At 39.6% G+C, this 20603-nt stretch overlaps 1 protein-coding gene across 4 annotated transcripts in view; it reads right to left on the reverse strand.

Annotated features, from left to right (window-relative positions):
- ptk2ab (protein tyrosine kinase 2ab) overlaps positions 1–15885 on the reverse strand; it is a 57084-nt gene extending 41199 nt beyond the window's left edge. For 2 of the 4 annotated variants that reach the window (XM_034128198.1, XM_034128195.1), the window contains exon 1: positions 5023–5476. In XM_034128198.1, coding sequence (XP_033984089.1) covers positions 5023–5095 — 73 coding nt within the window. In that variant the 5' untranslated portion in view covers positions 5096–5476. Of the gene's footprint in view, positions 1–5022; positions 5478–10034; positions 10062–15801 lie in introns of those variants that run through there. The other 2 variants (XM_034128194.1, XM_034128196.1) reach the window with 2 other exon arrangements.
- Positions 15886–20603: the final 4718 nt, after the last annotated feature.

Below are 20603 nucleotides of genomic sequence, written 5' to 3' on the forward strand. Positions count from 1 at the left end.
ATTTTCCTAAAATTCTTCCCAATGTTTCCAGCATTGATAAAACTTGATATAATCAAACATTCACCAGTGCTATTTAGTAGCTTTTGGTACATTTTGGGAAATAAAATAAGTTTTTAGGCTTGCTTTATATCAAATATAGTGAAAAATGGGTTGGTCAAAAATATTAGCCCCCATGTGAATTTTTGCTTTCAAACCACACCTAATCAATCAATCAGCTTTCAAACCACACCTAATCAACCAATCAGCTTTCAAGCCACACCTGAGCATTCAATCAGCATAAAAGGACTCCAAGAAACAGGCACTTGAATACCTTATTGAGAGGGACTATACTACTACTCCTACTCACCATGCCAAAGACAAAGGAAATCAGTCTTGAGCTCAGAAAGAAGATAGTGGAGGCTCATGATAAGGGGGAAGGCTATACTGCTATTTCCAAGCGCTTCACTGGTGAATGTTTGATTATATCAAGTTTTATCAATGCTGGAAACATTGGGAAGAATCTTAGGAAAATGTACCATAACTCCTGGGGGGCTAATAATTTAGGCCTCAACTGTACATCTAACAACCCATTACTATAGATCCCCCACAACTGCAACAATTAAAACTATACAGTCCCTCCGAATAAACTGAGAAAACAGAGCTTAGTACACCTGAAATAAAGAAAAAGAACAAAACAAAGCAGGATGCACCTTTACTATATTATTCTTAATAATGATAGAAAGATAAACACATAAAACCACAAGAAGCTTAATAGAAAAAAGGAGTTAAACAATTAAACCCTTAGAATTCTTAGTAACAGCACACCTTTTCCCCGTATTTTGATTATATACAGACACTGGATAATACTAAAGTGAAATGGACTATTTTTAAACTAAATTCTGTTTTGTCTCAGACTTTTTCTTTCACATATTCACCCTCTTGTAACAGTTGTTTCTAGTGTAGGTTCATCTCCACACATCTTATTCTTGGTGGAGACACACACTCTGCTGTTTCCCATGTCATACTGTCACTTCCTGGGTTTCCCTGCAGGCTTTGTTGAGTCATCATCACCACAGTGACTTTCAGCTGACTGTGAACGCTGGCTACATAATGTGGTGACAAAAGAGACACAAGTAAATCAAATCCCATTGAGTGACTAATTTCATGGCTCATCTCCAATAACTGGGTTGTAATTTACAACTAAATAGGGTTATTCAGGGTTGAAAGATCTGCTTATTTACATGTGACTAATTCTGGGATAATGAATCCAGCTGACAAACATGTGTTTCCAGTTATTGTTACTGTCGACCGTGGTTGTTTCCGCCTGAAGCAAGCCCAAAAATCATTGCCGTTAACAACAAATCACTTCATTCAGCATTTTTCCGTGTTGTGTTCAGGTCACGGTCAGATCACTTCACACTGAGAACAAAGGGAGAAAGAAGCAAGGACTGAAAAACGAAGAGTGATCCTGGGATAGTTTGTTCAGCACTTTTGACAGCTTGACCTACAGTTGCCTCTTCAAAGTAACACTCTGTGTGTGTGTGTGTGTGCTCACAATTACTGCATCAGAAGTGTAAAGGAGGACATTATGCATCTGATAACTTGACTCAGCACTCTCTCGGAAAAATGTGCTGTATCAATAATGTGTGTGTGAAACTGTGCAGAAGGTTGTTTCCTTAAACTTAGACTCTCTGCCGCCACTTCGGCTGTTCATAGCTATTTTGTTTTTCAAGCATTATTTTACATATCCACACAACTGTAAATAAATGAATTAATATATATAGGTTTAATCTAATCTAACCTATGTATCATTACTTTTCTTCATTATTAACCCTCAAGGCTTTAACACAAGTGATTAGTGAAGATCAGAAAACACATGTCACTCTCACAGTCTTACTGTCACCATCCAATTATAATGATACCACTGTGGCATGATACTACTGGATTATTAGGTGGTTTGTTACAATCCCCAGTGCACTGCTGCTCTAATCCCATTGCAAAAACCAACATATCATCTCAGTGTAACAATACCAGGCGCCATGCTAATGACTACAGATCAGCCTGGGATGAAAAATGATGATAACATCTATCATCATTAGGAATAGTTGGAAATAAACTGGCTCTTTGCACAATCATGAACATATAAACAGGGTTTTGCAGTGAAAATCAGTCAGGTCACTCTTTTGTCAATTGCTACAGATACAGTATGTTAAGCTTTTTAAACAGGCAGAGACAGGTTGCAGGGACAGGTTGTTGGGAATGCTTCAAATTAGAAAACTTTGTGAACTTTAACTCACATTACCCCCGTACATTAGATAGCCAACACACTGATCATATTCTGATGTTGATCAAGTACCATTGTCATGTCATTTCAGTTACTGTCTGAGAACAAATGAGCATTTACACTAAAAATAATGTCCTTTAAATGCAGTTCACCAATGTTTGCTCTACTGTTGGGTGTTAATGATACATGTATATGAAAACAAGCCCTATGGATGTTGGGTTGTTATAACAGCAGCTCTCTTAGTTCAAAACCCAGCCGTAGTGCTTGGTCTCCGAGGGCCACACAAAAAAATGTATTGAGGACAATATTTGAACTGCAACTCGTTTTTAAATAGCAGCAGTGTCACCAGAGGAGCCAAAAAGTCACAAAACACGGTCAGCCATCTGCTACTGCCCACTCCGTCGGTGCGTAATCAGATTAGATCTTAAGCACTAAATAGTTGTAACACCCCACTGCATACACTGACACATAACACAATAATGACGCAAAATCACACACACGTAACCTTAACCTAAATACTAGTTGGATGAAATCCTATTAGAAAAGCATACTGACCGTGTTTTAGTACCATCCATCAAAAGAGGTTGTAGTAACATCGCCCCTAAATACTGCAGCTACTAACCAGTGTGTGAATGCATGCAAATTGGGAAAATGTTATATTTTGTTTGTCGGTCTGCAAAGAAAATCTTAAAAAAGTATTGAATATATGTTACTGAATGGGTGAACATACAGCCAAAGTATCAATTTCTTACATAACCATTATGTAAAGGTCTGACACCTGGACGTTTTTTAAAGATGGCCCCTTTTAAGCACTGCATTAGTGTGCATTAAGCCATCACAACAAACAATTAACATGCATAGACCATCAACAGCATATATATATATAACAAAATGCTTTCCATTAGTTACCTGTCAGTTTTGGGGCAATATAAAATATGGATCTCATAGCACATACAATACTGTTTTGAAATAGGAACACTACACAGCAGCACGGGACAAATGAAGCCATATCTCACTGCACCAATTCCTCTCAAATGACTAAATCCTCACATGCATGCCCTCACACACAGAAAAAGTGAGGAATCAAATCAACTAGGCCATGCAGGCAGCAAGCAGGGGAGCAGGCGGCTGCCAGGCCCACATCCCCCTTGCTCAGCGGGGCTCTGGTTACTGACAGTTAGCCTGTGAAACCACAGAAGGCTGGAGTTGAGCTCTGTCCCGTAGCAGCAGCAGAAGGACGGTTTATCTCCTAGTCTAACTGGTATCTGGGTTACTGGGGTTAGCCCAATCCTAGGGGAGCCTATTCCTCTCTGTCTTTTCCCTGTCATCCCATTCCCTTGCTATTTTCCTTTGTTGCTAATTTTTCAAAATTCATCACCATCTTTATTCTTTGAAAAGCCTTCGTCTTCTGCTTTAGTTTTTTTACCCCGCCTCATATGCTAAACCTCCTGTATACTTCTTTCTCCATCCTTTACCCCCTTCATCTGCATCTCCCTTTTCTCTCCCCTCTCTTAATCTGCTCCAGTCACTCATCTCAAATGCTCATAGACCTTTGAGTTCCCGCTTTCCGTCTCCATTTGATCCTCCTGTGCTATTGAACCATCTTTCTTCCTTCCTCCCTCTCCTCTTTCTCTCATCCTCCAACAATTTCCTCTGCCCTCCCCCTTCCCCCACACTGCTACACTCTCTCTTCCCTCTTCTGCAAACGATGCGCATTATCTATACCAGGGGACGGGGAAGAAAAAGTCTAAAGATCTGTATAAATATGTGACTGTCACAGCCATATAAATACAATGCTTTTCCATTATGAGCCTAAAGAAAAACCCCAAAGGACTAGCACAAAGAGTGTGTGTTGGTGTACGCATGTGTGTGTTCTGCGCTGTTCCAGTGACATCAGAGCTGCCAGGGTAACTTATAACCAACATGTCCCCATTCACCAACCTCATTAGTACGACTGTAGCCCAGGCAGATGAAAAGCAACAGCAGTTCAGTAGGGTTGAACTGGGCTTGAACCAAAGCGAACAAATATTGATTCTTGCGATAAAGTTCAGTACATTTCATGTTCACGCATATTATCAAGTGCTGTAAATAAAAAAAGCTACATTGATGAACAAGTCGCTCAATCATTGGACAGTTTGCAGTGTTTTTGCATCGCTTCATGGGCTGGCTTTGGAAATAAAAAGTATATTCTTGTGACTGACAGCAGGTCATGCAGCTCTTCACTGTGCGTTTGTTCATTCATTTGGTTAAAAAGAGTTTAAGAAGTCAAAATTATTAATGAGTTTTTATTAATGACCCTAACCTGACCTCATCTGTCATAAATGATGATAGACAGTGGATAGTCTCTTTTAAAGCATTTTCATAATGTTGCGATCAAAACTCCCAGGGTGAGGAAACGCCCACATCTGTCTGATTTAGAAATCAAAGAGCATACTCAGGAAAATGAAATACTGCCAGCCTGACAATACATAGTATGTTTAGCAGAATAAGGAAATGCTACCAAGTAGAGAGAGCGAGGGTAAACAAGATGGAGAAGTCACAAGGATGACTTTTCTATTTAATTGCAAATAATGATACAAAGAAAGAGGAAGGTAAAGGAATATTTTATATTTGATAAACATGATATGGATCTTATACTTTGTAGTATTGAATCAAAAGGATTTCATTATATTCAGAAGCACATATCTAACTGCATATGGTATTTGTCGTTACATAATATGATGTGTTGATTGATACTCTTTTTTGATATTCGTACATACTTGGCAAGGGGTGCTGTGCGTAGATGCAGGCCCCCTTGCTCCAGCAGAGAGGGATGCAGCCGCTGTTCTCCATTTGTTTTGTAGGCGGGGCTGTTTAAGGTCCGGCCACAGGGCCCAGACAAACCTGTCGGGCTCCGAAAACAGCATAGAGCCAGGGACTAGGACGGGCTCCTAACCTGGCGTTATGCTACTATAAGAATGTCCTTTTGTGAAATGTTGAATAACGTGAGGAAAAACAAAAAATGGGATCCTAAAATATCCCCCAAAAAGTTAGAAATGGTGTCCTGCTGTGCTGGTAACTGGGCTGTCATTTGTTGGAGGGGTGATATCATCCAGTGTGCAACTTTTAGCCGCCTCAGAAGATAGCCACAGGAAACTCAATAGAGAAAAAATCAATCAAAGCCAGAGTCCCGGGGCTCGAGGTAACTCTAGAGAAGAAAAGAGCCCAGTAAGAGGAAACAGAGGATGTGAAATATCCTTTGTACTGTAAAATCTGATGACTCAGCAAGTATCCCCACAGGAGGTAGAGAATATACCAGTCCGTAACTCTCTATGCTTGAGCAGCAACTACATGCAATCACCAGGGTCCAAGTCCAGTTGATAAAGAGATTTAAATACAGCGATACAAATATTACTCAGCTTCTCACATCCAGAGAATCCGTCCAAAACAACCAAGTCAAATCTTCGTCTGCAACAAAAGACAAACCAATGCGTGATGATAAAGCTGGAAGTGCAGTATCTGGTTCTGTAATCCAAGATCGTGATCACAAGACTTCCTGTCACTCTCTCCGAAAGCTTGCTGAAACATCCTATTACATCAGGACTGGAGGAAGTGGCTCTGCGTCCAGGTATTAGTAATCAATCTGTCCAATACATGTCATGACCTTTAACCCTGCAAAATACCTAAACCATTGTGCAATTTGATATGTACCGATTTCTGTTAGGAAGTTATTTTTTTCCCTTCTTCACTCCAAGGAGATAGAGCCTTGGTGGGAGGAGAAGGTTCAGTAAGTTGCTCGAGGACACTTCAGCAGAAAAGCTTCCCAAAACAGACATTCATGCTCTCTGTGGCCGGGGGAGAATTGCTCTACCAATTAGACTCTCCTGCAGTCCAATGAATCCTCAGAAAATATCAAATTCTGGTCTTCGTTGCGGAGCTTTTGATCCAATTAATCAGCCCTTGATGTGAAAATCAAAGAAGGAGGCTTCCCTGCAGCCATCAATCTTAAGTCACATGGTACGGCATTGTATGTCAGAAATCCAGGTTACAAAACACTGCAGACAAACTAATACTTTGTGTAATGACATCAAAGTACCATTTTCCAAGAAAGGTTGTCGTTTTGTTCTGTTAATCCAAAATGTTGTCCAAAGAAGATGGTAAGAAGAAAAGAGAAACTTGCACCAGAGAAGAAAAGAGATCAAAAATGTAGGGCAAAGAGGGGCGTAGAGAAATGGAGCAAAGTGAGGGAGAGGTAGGTAGAGTGACCGACGCAGGAGGGAGAAAGGAAAGCAAGAGGAAACGGATGAAGAAATACAAGATAGAGACTAAAAGAAGAGTTGAAAAAGAACAGAATGATCAAGAAGAAAAAGGAGAAATAAAGGTAACTGGATAAAAAGAGAAAGTGGAGAAACCCCAGGGAGAAGCTGAGCCTCGCATCCTCCAAAGCTTTCTCACAATGCTCTGAGCCTGCAGGAGTTAACCAGGTCAGAGCAGGTGTCTGATGTCAGAGAGAGACATAAAGGGACAGAGACAAAAATAAAAAGTAAAGATCCAAAAAAGCTGTGATGCAAAGCCAGGCAAGAAGGGAGAACGACTATGTGGAGGAAATAACGTTGCAGGATTTGGTTTGAGGAGAAAAATTGATGCAGTAAATCCGTTTTGAAAGTCATTCAGCCGTGTGTAGCTCAGTCTGGCTTCCGAAGGCTTTCATCTGGAGCAGCGGAAAGGGGAACTGGATCACAACATCCCAATCTCTCTCTCTCGCACACTAATACACACACACACACACACACACAGTACATCCAGCGCAAACCTTGAGCAGTCGCGATAAGTGCACCAAAGAGGCTATACAGTGAGAGAGTTATGTGTGAAAGCCAGAGAGAGGCTGTACGTATACAAGAGTGTGTGTGCATGTGACTAAGCAGGTAGACGACTGCATGCATGTGTGTTTGTTGAAAGTCTGTAAAAAGCAGAAGAAGTGTGTGCGCAAAATCAAAAAGTGAGTGTGTGCCAAGTGCTTCTTCTCTGCTGTGTTTTCGGTATACGCTGCTGTGACCACGCTGCGAAAAAGCTGCACGGCTAGCTCACAGGCAGAAGCAGCAAGGGTGTGTGTGTGTGTGTGTGTGTGTGTGTGTGTGTGTGTGTGTGTGTGTGTGTGTGTGTGTGTGTGTGTGTGTGTGTGTGTGTGTGTGTGTGTGTGTGTGTGTGTGTGTGTGTGTGTGTGTGTGTGTGTGTGTGTGTGTGTGTGTGTGTGTGTGTGTGTGTAGGGCAGAGAAGGAGACTAGAGGAAAACATATTCTAATTGACACTTAATGCTGTGGAAAGTAGGCAAGGCGAGTGGACAGGACTTATAAATATGCTAATAGGACACCACTGCTAATCAACACTCCAACTTGAATAAACAGCCGCATGAACACAAAACCAACACACACACACAACAACACACTTGGTTTTACCAGGATTAATGTTTAGCCACTGAAAACATACATTCCACTGTATGACCCCTAATAACACTTCCCCTTTCTCCTCTGTTTGTATTATCCGTGGGCAGGTCTCTGCTGCCCTCTGTCCTGCCTCTCTGTGGTCTCTCCTCCTCTACAAACACATTTCATCTGCTCTCCTGCAGCATGCCATCTCTTCAATAAAGCACTCTGACATTATATTCCTCTGATGTGCCAGAGCATGAGATGAATGTGCATGCTTTCTAGCTAAGCTTCCAGCGGGAAAACACTGACAACTAACATGCTGTGATTTATTCATGACACAAACTAATATAGAGCATATAGGCATATATTCAGTTATTTAATAATTAAAACCTCATGCTCCTAAAGGATCTTGGTCAGGTATAAATGAAACCAGTGTCTGCTTGCGTCAGGAAATAAAGAGTGGCCCACCCTGTTTAAGTGGACCAACATCCAATATGCAGACATACTGTATGTGCTCTAGAAACATGTTTAACTAAAGGTTACATTTTAAGTGAGATCTCCTGTTTTCGTTATGAAGCAGGTCTAGCTGCTACATATAAACTAGGAAGTTACCTAAATGCACAAAGCCTGTATTCAGAAACTGTGCCTTTAAAACAGGCCTTGAGGACTAGCGTATTCTATATACAGGTAGAAAGGGCCGCTACAGTCTGTCTCCAGCTGCATTGAGAGTGCAAAGAGGACTCGTGTAAAATAACATAAAAATGGACAATATAAAATGATCAGGACAAAATAACTACAGCACTCTTGAATACATTTATGCTGTTATTTGTATGTCTTTTATATCAGTTATTTTGCCTTAGTTTTCATTAGAATTTGAACCGCATGGTGCTTATGAGTTCAGCTAAATTGTGAGCTATAACTCCGTCTGATCTGTCTTCTGTCTTTATATTTCATATCATGCAACACAAAATGATTGTATGATATAAATGATGACAGAGATACAGAAGCTGGATGTTATGTTCAGTGTGCTCTCCACTAAAACTGAGCTGGTGATCCTTTCAGCAGTACTGAGAATGAGTATGTTCAGTTTACAGATGTTCAGTTGACCCGGTCACCTGTACACTGTGTGGCGTGCTACTGTCATTTTGTCAGCAAAGTTAGAAAGCAGCATCTCATTATGAGTTTCAGTTAACCTCAACCTCAACTTTGGCAACACGTATCCCACTGGAGTTCTGCCAAAGTTAAGGTCAGGAAATGTAAAATATGCGTTTGTCCTTTTCAGGAATGACAAGTTCTCTTTTCTGAGGTATACAACATCCTCCTTGAAAACATAGGATCAACGGTTACCTAGCAACACCAACGAAGAGAGACTGGTGCTTAGAGGTAATGATCTTATCTATACTTGACATTATTTAACCCTAGCAGTCCTCTTTAGGTGTGAGTCAAGACTAATACCAAAGAATATCATGCTTTGTGAATACGAAATAGAAGGATACATCTCTCTTAGACCATGAAAATCAAACGGAAAGGATTCTGTGTCATTCCCATTAAGTAGTTGACAATATTTCTGTCCATATCAAAGTTACATTAGAGAGCAAATTCAGCAAAACAAAGCTGTATACAATGAGTGGGCAAAGGAAACCTTTACATTTTAAGGTTGATGCAATAACTCATACACATCACTAGGGCTGAACGATTAATCGATTTTAAATCGAAATCGTGATTTGAAATGATGCAATTATCAAATCGCAAAGCCTGCGATTTTGTTTTGTTTTGTTCTTCTTGTGTGTCAGTCATCCACACCAATCAGAAGTGCTGTGCTCCACATGTACCAGTCATTGTTAACCAATCAGAAGTGGCCCATGATAGTAGGTGATAGACAGATTGATCCAATCACCTGCCAAGTATTTTTGAAATACTTTTCCAAATGGCTTCCAATGGAGCTTTCCTAGATGGTTTGGTGAAACAAAGCATCTGAGTCAGGTTAGTAATGCTCCATCACACGTTCTACATCTATTACAGGGTGAATCTTAAACTGAAGCTTGACTTTAAAGCAACCCAACGGAAGTTTCATGTAAGTTTAATTCTTTCACTCGTAGCTCGGGCTGCGGGGGTGCTAGAGACGGGAGCATGTTGATACGACCTTCCTAGCCGGAGATATGGCCGCATTTTACAATACACTTCCGTTGGGTCGCTTAAAAACAAATATCGCAAATAGAATCGCAATATCTGTCAGAAAAATCGCAATTCGATTATTTCCCCAAATCGTGCAGCCCTACACATCACACACACAAATCTCTATTGTTAGTTCAGAGGACGTTCAGCAATACCTCGCCTGTATTTAACAAAAATAAATAGATACTCACCAGCGTAGTATGATATTCTGGAAATATCTGGAACAGAGAAAAAGAGAAAACAACATTTTAGTCAGATAAATGACATGTATATTACACATACTTGGAAGTGAAACTCAAACTGGCCATAAGTATTGGGGGTGTGGTGTTTCTTCCTGACCCTGACCATCTTGCAACAAATTCTACTTATACATTTATTGCAAGTATCTTACACTTGATAGCTACATATTTGTCTTGGATGCACAGATAAAATGAATCTACTTTCATATATTATAAGGGATTACTGCTCGTAATTTACTACTTCAAGTCCTATATATCTATTTAAGTTGTGTAGAAAGAGTTGTAGGAGAGCATCGTTGAGAATTTGAGTTATTGACAGGAACAACATTTCCATTAGTTGAAATGACTAACATTATCAAAACGATACTTCACACATTTTCTATTTAGTCAATGACAAATCACGACTAACCAAAACATCAAAGAGGACATTCATCACTTGGAAAGTCCAACTGTCGAATCCAAATCGATTACAATGTTTAATTTGAGCTGACAGGCATAATTTTCTAATCCCAATCCGCACATCACTGGCTTACATGTCAGCGCTGACCAACCAGATACTGTACAGAAGGATTTAATATGAGCTACATTCCAGACAGTCTGAGTGAGGCGAGAACAATGACTTGGCAAAATAATTCTGCCCTGTCATGCTGTAACAGCTTCACACTGTGGCCTCATTCAGCTCTCAGACTGCCGGATAACCACCTTCATGTCACCTTCTACTCACCACTCCACTCTCCTATCTCTTTTTACTCACAAGCTCACATTAAAAAGGACACCAAAATGAGCAATGTGATGAAATGTCCAACACTGTGAAGCTACGCTCTTCTGTTACTAAGCAACGGACACAAAGCAGGACCGTGGTGCTGATGAGGATGCCAAGGCTTTGTGTCGGATTGTGCATGATAAAGGCGGTTCCATATAAGATACTACTAATGTGCTTCACGTGCTATTTATCAATGTTATGTATTGAGGATACTCGTGCTGAAGAGAGTGTAAAATAAATGAATGTACTTTTTACATTTTGTACTGGAAAAGGTGATTACAGCATTCCCCAAATTGCAACTTTAAAAGCAACAACCAAATAAATTGAAGAGATGTTTGTGCATGCATCATTTGTTTTCATAGGTGAACATTTTTATTTTTTAAGTAATGTACTGTAGTATGGAATTGGGACACTATTTACATACTACATGTATTTTCTTAATGTCCCTAATACAATGCATTGTGAGTCAACAGAGTCTAACAGAAGCGAAATCTGAAATGAAAAAAATGTAGTTTAAATATTGATATCGTTTTTTAATTGACTTGTTCTAATCAAACTCAAAATCTGGTAAGGATAAGAATGTATGAAAGCATTGGGACACAATTTAGGACGTGTATAATAATAAACATTGTGGGTTATTAAGATATAACATATTGTTTTTTACATTTGACTTGGTTTGATTCACTGCTGCTCAGTGTGTGTGTGTGTTCTTCTTAATGTCCTCTAATCACATAATCCAATTGGTTCCTGGCAGAGTTGTGCCCAAAATGTTGGCTATAAGTAGATGATATTAACAAAAGCAACGCAACACCAATTCTGGCAATATTCCCCCTCTCCCTCTCTCTGAGTGTAAAATCCAAAATGTAACATTTAAGGCTCTGACACACTAAGACATGTTGAGCCTGGGCTGGCAGTGCTTTCAGTAGAAAAGGCTTAAGCATACATTGAAATGTTTCTTGGTGTTAAAAATATATTAATGAATAGAATTCTTGAAGCACTATCGCCCTTGAAAATTGCCCACACATTTAGCCAGTACTGTGCCAGTGTATTTTCAAATGTTTTAAATACCTAACAGAAGAAGGAACACACTCAAATGTCACCAGAAATAACCTAGCTTTGGACCCACCTCCATTCTTTCATATCCACAAATAATGACTCAAAACTAGATCAAGTTATTAAAACAGTACTGAAACATCCGTCACTGGAACTGCTTTTTTTCACTTGCATAAACACTCCACAGAGCTTCTCCCTCCTACTCCATCACATTTCCCCGTCACACTCGCAGCCCTTTGCGTTCTCTCACCCACTCGTGCCTCTGGCTATAAACCACAGAGGCTACGCTACAGTTGACACCACGCTAAGGGCATTGCACAACTCCATTCTCATCAAGAAAACAACAACAGCCTCCTGCGCTGATCGGCCCGACAGAATACAGTACAATACAATGGAGTGTAACATCAGAGAGAAGAAGAAAGCCACCACAGTAGCAGCTACAGCTTTAATGAGGTAGCTGTCATTGTTAGAAGCAGCCATAAAAACATTATTGTAGCACTGGGATTACTGTAGAGATAAGGAAGTATACCAGAAAATTGTCTGATGTTCTCATTTTCACATCTGTATTTTTGAATGTTTGACAGATGAAGCGTTGACATGAGCAGACATCACTTTCCACATGTTGTTTGTTGAAACACCTGCGTCAATAACTTTCATTGGCCAGCTGCAGAACACAACCCCGAGGAGCCATTCTGTCGGTGCATTTGCTTATCAAATGAAGCGGCATGCACAATTTGCGTGGCAATATAAATGCTTGAACATAATTCACTACTACACTTTCCATATCACTTATGTCAAGAGTTCAGAAGCACATCCTTTACACTGTTTGTTACAGCCCAATATCACTCACAGTCACTGTCATCAATATTTTTCTAACAACAAATACACAAAACCCAGACAGATTTAGTGTTTTAAAGATGTCAATCATTTATAATATAAAATAATATTTCATGCAATGTACCATAGTTACAACATTTATTAAATAAAAAAATCCATACTGAGAACTACAACTCAGACTGACACCCGGTGTGACTGTTTGAAGAGTAAATGTTTTTGGCTTTACAGTAACTGACGTTTTACAGGCAGGACTCCAGCATGCACTCTCAGATCCCCTTCATGCCTTCCTATTCTGAACCGTTTTCCCCCGAATGCACAGATTTATAGTTTTATGCAAGGACAAATTCTAAACAAAAACAAGCCTTTTTATAAGTTGTTTTATGGCTCCCCCTCAGTGCTCTGCACCGACGTTAATGTTCAGTAATTCACAAATACCTTGATCTAAACCACTGCATGTCTCTGTGGTCCCACAGAATCATCTCTGAATTATTACAGTAACTGAGAGTAAAGGATTTTAGCTGTTAGACACCAACGTTTTTGGCTGTGTGTTTTTATATGAATCCTTCTCAATATAAGCTACTTGTGTAAAAGTGTTTGATGTCAGATAGAAAAATTATTTGTGGTAAGAATAAGAGGAAAGTGTCAAACAACTGTGATATAATATTTAACAGCCAAAGCTGTCTGCTGTGGATTAATATGTCTGTTCTTACTTTCACTTGAAGCTCACTTGATCCTCATAAACAACATCATAAGTGGAAACATTACTCAAATATAAAAATGGATACAGTGCTGCTCATGTTTATACATACTGTACATATATATATTTGACAGTTATTTTGCTCCTCTGGCTGCTGTTCTAATCACCCATTTGTTATGCAATGCTGTAGATTAGAAAATGCTAATTAAGTAAAAGAGAAAGTAAAGATAGTTGTTTATACTTTATGAACCTTCTTAAATGGAATGGAGAAAACTGAGGCTATCTGTACAATATCAATAATCATCATAAGATTAGATTTCTTCAATAATAATTTCTGAATTACTCAGTTAGACTTTCCATTACCATGAAGCCCAATGTGATGGATATCAACCAGACAATCTGACATGTGGATACCCAGGCTGAATAAGGCTAAGAATCAGATGTTGCAATTATTTTTCTATTAATTATTTTTCTATTTTGCCATGCAAATATATGTTTTTTTGAGGTGTATAACAAGTTATTTAACAATCACAGATCCTGACAGTGCGTGCTGACCATTGGAAGAGGTTAAACAAAACAGTGAGCTATGGATGCAAATAGGGGAAGGCTGATGACACAACAGGAGCGTCACAAGTCTAAACATATAACCTGCTGCTTTGCTGTCCCAAAAAATGACAACCATAGCTTCAACAAACATGGATTCCAGGTGTAAATAAATGCAAGATCTAACATGGCATTCCTTTATATACAAGGGGAGGATATGACACAACCCAATAGGTATCTTAGCTATAGCTTTTTACGCAAAAGCAGAAAACATGGCCCGGGGCAGAGGATGGGTGTTGGAGGTAACTGTCCTGGAATTCAATACACAACAATAAAGTCACCACAAGTGAAGACAACGCAAATTAACTGAGATCATAAGGCAGACTTTGACATGCTTTATAGATTAAGAGAGTGTGTGAGTGTTTTATATACGGACTGAACAATGTCAGAGGACCATCTGTATTCCACTGCATAGGCTTTAATGTGGGTTTGATCAAAAGGTGACTAAAGCGAGAGCTATTTAGTTTAGGTCTTATACTTCCTCTGCCAATTGCCAACATTTTCATCAGCTTTTTTTTTTATATGTTAACTAACAGCCTCCCCTATACAAAGCTGTTAGTTAAAGTCCTTCACTTAGCCCCGTGAACAAGAAAAGTGACATTTGATAGCTTTGGCCGGCGATTGTTTACCTGCATTTATACACAAACAGAAATCTGATGTTTAACAGTTCGTGCTGCAGGTCGGACCAGATGTCTTTGCCCGAATAGAGTGAAGAACTTCAGGCAGTTTCTCTGTGCGGTAAACAACGAGAAGATCAAATGTGGGCAAAACACAAGGTTTGAAATCTAGACCTTGTTTGCTTGGGTGAACTCAGGGGAAGATGTGTAAAATAATTAATTGTCATGTCACACAGAAGCTTAAAAAGGGAGCTAAATTCAATAGGTAGGGATGAACGAAAAATATTGACATTGCGATTTAATGTTTCGCAAAACTGTATGAACTCTTGAAAACATTGTATATATTTCAACTGTCATGATTGAATTAAAAGAGCCAAAACAATGCGATCAAATTGAATGAATAGTGCAATATACTGTATAGCCTTGCTTACAGTTTCACATTAAATCACAATGTTTTGAGTATAATATATCACCAGATTTTTGCCAATACACATGACTATTTAATGCTTATCTTACATACAGGTAAACTGACAGACACTGATAAGCTGTTACATTACAGCTGTAAGTGTTTGGTATTACACTATTATAGGTGCCACTGGCTATGAAGTGTTACAGTAGGAATATGATGACAGTAACAGCTGGAGCAACAGCAATTAATGTACTGTTGGCAGTTGTTGTTGTTGTACTCCATCTCTAGGTTTGTGAAAGTTGTTTACCTATTTTATAATAGAAAGTAGCAGGTGAGAATAATCTTTATGGACAACACTCATTTAATTTCACACCCGTATCTATGGCAGGCCAAGCGAGCAATATCCCAAAACCTTCAGCGCAACAAATAAACAATTCGTGCCAATTTATTCATTTGTCAAATCTGCTGTCAGAAGCAAACAGCCAGGTTTATCAAAGTGAAACAGAGCAGGCTGACACTGTATCAGAGCGTTCAGTGTCTTTGTTTGTGCTCCACACTCTACCTGTCTGTGAGGTTTTCACATGCAACTGCTTGCACGGCGGTGAGCAGCACAAATTCCTTTCCAGCCCTCAAGCCTGCCAGACCCCTCTCTACCTGCCGAGCACAGAGCGCCCATACAGCCGTCCAATAACAGCCCATTGCTTTCCCCCAGCCCTCAGGATGACTACACACGTTCATACCTCCATTGGTGCAGCCCAGGAAATCCCAGAACTGCATGTTTGCAGTCGGCACACAGAGGACTGAACCTCGAAATCACAGACGCCTATATGTTCCTGTTCTGACTCTCCACTTCCTAGTTATACTGTTGGCTGTCACTTATAGGAGAGGGAAAACACCCGCCCACTGATTGTTTCGGACTGACACACCTGGGGGCTGAGTTTCATTTCCAAACTGCTGCCTCCTCCTCCTAAGCTCTCATTTCTAATCCTCTTCCCACTTCTGCTCACTCTGAGTTCCATCGTATCCACTACTCTGTGTCTCGTCTTTATCTTTTCCTGACTGGAGACAGGCGGGTGTATAAAATTGATCCAACGTCCTCAATGTTTTTTTCCACATCCCTGCCTCTTCAGATTAGTGGAAGTAATGGAGGAGGCAAAGAGAAACAAAGCCACAGCAGAAACAAAACCTCCTTCATCTCAAATGATAAGTTCTACTTACAAAACACAATTAAAATATTTGTTTATATTTACAAAATAATAAGCAAGTTACATGTAAATCACATATCAAGACAGATTGCATTAAATTCATGATGTGCACAAGTGAGGTTTTTTATCTGACAGCAGGACTGTGTACACGGAGAGAGGAAAGCCATGAATCACAGCATTGACTGGAAATGCAATCTAGCAAACATTAACTAGGCTTTCAATATTACCTAAACTGTGAAGTGATAGTGTTTGTCCATTAGGAATATAGTGAGGGACTTATTCTGAATGCCAGTATGTTCCTATAACGCACTTACAACAAATGCTGTCATATCTCTTTTACAGGAATAGCTGGACGACCCATTACTGTATATGTATAATTGAATCACATTTTGAGTTTATTAAGTGCAAAGCGATCTGATTCCAGCCTTGTCAGATTTGTATTCAAGTATAAAAGAGTACAAATCTCAGCTATGCATTCAATAGTTTTCTGTGCACAAGCACTTCAAAATAACTGAGAGCTTTGGGGTTTTGACCCTCCAGTTTTGCTGCAACTAAGGATGTGTTCAGGGATGTGATCGGGGCAACAGTCACATACAGCCAGAAAACAAGAGGGGGGGGAAAAGGAAGGAAAACAGAAATCTGTAGGAGACATGAAAGGGCAGCTTTGACTCCATAACCCCTTAAACCAAAAAAAATCCACTGACAAATCCCATCCACAGGGCTGCTGTGCACCAGGCTCCGCACCCTCTTTAGTTCTGTAAATGTTGACACTGCAACTAAAATAATACTTTAATCCAACGAAACATGCAAAAGGAAATAATTTGTGCATGGTTAAAATATGAATACCTAACATAACACTCGGGCTTCCACAGCTGAAAGTGTTCAATCTTGTGGTTGACAAGGCAGCAAGCAACCCTAACACTTGAGACGCACAGGTTAAGTAAGAGCTGCCCCCTTTTGTCTAAAAACCGTTGCTTGCAACAATACGCCTCATTGTGAGCAACTCGTTATTCATCAAAACACAGATTTGCCACGGTGTTGTTGCTCTGACATAAATCCTCCTAGGCTTGGACCTTTGCACCTAACCAGAGAAACAGAGAGGGGTGGATTCGGCCACTGCACCACTGTCGGTCTGTTAGGAATACAAATGACTCCGGTGTGTCATTTGGACCAATATTTCATATAATTCAGTCCAGGATATGTTCTCAAATGCATTATACCAGCTCCAATAAACACACCCCGTGAAATGCATTCGCGTTAACCCCATTGTCTGTGTGTGTTACCCCCTTTAATGCTAAGCTAGCTCAGCTAACGGTGGGCTATTCCCATTTAATCCGCCCCCCAGAAGGATCAATACTCACCCGCTTCAGCCCTGGAGCCCGGCCGCACCTACTCTCCGTTTTCCAGCCAGCACGTTAATATAAATGTATGGACCCGCTGAAGTCAGAACCAGCTTGGTGGCTGTACCTCTCCGTTATGAGTCCCTCTCCCTGTCTGTTTTTGTCCTCAACAGCGCCGTGCCCGGTAGTCGGTGTCCACTGACGCTAGCTGATAGCACCGTGCAGCTGGAGCAGCTTTTCCAACATGGCTGCAGCTGGTGGGCTTACTGACAGGAGGAGAGGAGAGGTCAGTCCAGTAGACTACTTCAAGGGCCACCACTGTTTTTAAGTAAGAACTCAATTTAACAACATCCTCCTCGATTTATCTTGTCAAATAATGTTATGCAGGGCAACGCTCTGCGACCGTGTTTTACCTAAAAAGCCAATGCCTTGCACTGTACAGACTCTATAGTAGTTAAACAGGGAACCATACATCATTATTATTATTAGGTTGTGCAACATGACAACCTATTATTGCCAATAACAGATCCTTCGCCTTTTATTTTAGAATTTAATTTATTGTCTATATGGGTCCTCAACTGAAAGACCCAGTAGCCAGACATGTCCTTATAATCATGGGAACAAGCTGGTATAATGGTAAACTTATACCAAAGAAGATTATAAAACAAAATAAAAATAATAGCCTACCAATAAAATATAAAACATTGATAATAACAGCATACAACAATGTAACCAATAAAATAAGAACAGAAGACCATTTAAAAAACTATCTATTTAAACATTAGAATAAGAGTTTACATCCAATAAAAAAGCTCAATATACATAGGCCTACAATATGTGACCATATTAAATGGTGTATCAACTATCAGACATGAAGATGTAAAATGTTCTCAAGTGATGTTAAAAAAATTGAAAGTCTTAAGTGTCAATACAAATTTGACATTAGTACTACCACATTTGTTGTGTTTATTACTGGCTAGAGAATATAAATATTTTAAGCAGATGCGAAAGTGCAGTTGCTCTTTTTGAGTTAGGTTGATACAATTGTTGTGTAAACTGAGTTGCAGTCAGTAATCAGAACTGCATACAGTAGCTGCATGCGTCTATGAACACAATTGTTGTTGAAGCTGAAAATTAAATTGCTCTCCACTCGGTCCTCCCCACTTTGAGCAAGTCATCTCTGAGCTGGCAGGGTAGTCATCATCCACTTTATGGGACAAATCACAAAGGTCTACCAAAGTGGATGGGCATTTGCAAGATTTAGTGTTTTTGTAATACGGCCCAATGCACCAATGCATAGTGAAATAATAAGAAACAGGAGCAACATGTAAGAACCCACAGTCGTGCTGTAGCTGATGTCTCGTGTTTAAATGAAATCTTTAGAGATTACTGTCGTGCATTATGCATCATAGTATAATGTAAGCCAAACAAAGAAGCTTTGAAATAAAGATGTTCTCTCTCTCTCTCTCTCTCTCTCTCTCTCTCTCTCTCTCTCTCTCTCTCTCTCTCTCTCTCTCTCTCTCTCTCTCTCTCCGTCTCTCTCTCTCTCTCTCTCTCTCTCTCTCTCTCTCTCTCTCGCTCTCTCTCTCTCACACACACACACACACAACATTATTGTGACTTGACTATTGTGATGCTGACTGCCATTATGCTGTGTTGCTGTGTGTCTCCACTGTCTCGCAGTCGCAGCCCAAAACAATTCATCTACTGACGGGCCTACACACAGCCCCACCTACACTTACAGTACATTCATGCATGCAGTTAATATCCATACATACACAAATGCAAACACACACTTGTTACAAAGATTATATTTATTCTAACAGAAGAGTGAAACAAATTATGTCACAAGGGAGGGAGACACTTAGGTGGATTAAAACTCTTAATGATGTCATAGTAACATGGTGTGTGTGCTTTGCTAGCAGTATACCCCCATTTTACACTTTTGGCAGTCAGACCGCTGAGCATATAGAGGGAATTACATCTAGTGTCAAATTAATTCAATTAAACAGTAAGGGACAAATGAACCTTGAGCCAATCATAAACACAGGCCTCTTAATACTTCATGCTGCTAAAACCAGCTGTTGGTAGAGAGGTTAATGTGTTGTATTACACACTGGAGACTTATTTCTGCTACAACAAGTGCACAGAAGAAAAGATAGAAAAAAAGGAAATGTACTTTTATCCTGCCTTTTTTAAACAGGATAAGGCTAAATAAGAGTCACGCAATATATTTAAATACGATCCATAATGCTGTGCAAGGGAACTTGTATTAAAAAACATGTTTTTTTTTCTATATGTTTTGTATTTACTTATTAGTTAGTAGTTGAATGTTATTTGGCTATATAAAGTGTCACGTAGTGCATGGCTGTTGATGATGCAAAGCAAAAGAGAAAACAATAGATGATAGAGCTCCATCTATTGGACATATTGGAGAAGTACACTACAGTTGGTCTTGACACAGAATAACAGAATGGGTTCATACCGTATGTCAACCATGGACTGTATACATGTCATATAGATCCAACCTATAGTATAGTCGAGGTAATTTTATGGAAAGTGCAATCTCTTTGCAAGATGATTTATAAACATAATTGTTTTTTAGGATTGAATTATTTAGGTGGTTGAGAGTTTAACTGATGTATCGTCAATTATGATGACAAGGAAACCAGAGAAAAAGGCTTTCACCTTCATGACAGTCTGAGCAGTAAATGGCATGTTGTGGATTGAATCAGAGAAAGAAGACAATATCCATGTTGATGGACATATATTGACCTTTTGCATGACACATATAAAGATTGATGTAATTAGATGACCTGTTTCTTTGAAAGTAATGGGATTTTCTGGAACAATTACTGATGTTCTGATCAAAAATTACTGTCTGAAATAATGCCTGTATTTTACAAACATTATTCTCAAACGTCTTCTTTGTCACTTGACACATGATAGACAGTTTGTTTGTCTATCAAAATGTAAACCAAAACCAGAGGTATTGTC

This window comes from Trematomus bernacchii, unplaced genomic scaffold (genome assembly GCF_902827165.1).
Source record: "Trematomus bernacchii unplaced genomic scaffold, fTreBer1.1, whole genome shotgun sequence".
In the NCBI taxonomy this organism is placed as follows: domain Eukaryota; kingdom Metazoa; phylum Chordata; class Actinopteri; order Perciformes; family Nototheniidae; genus Trematomus; species Trematomus bernacchii.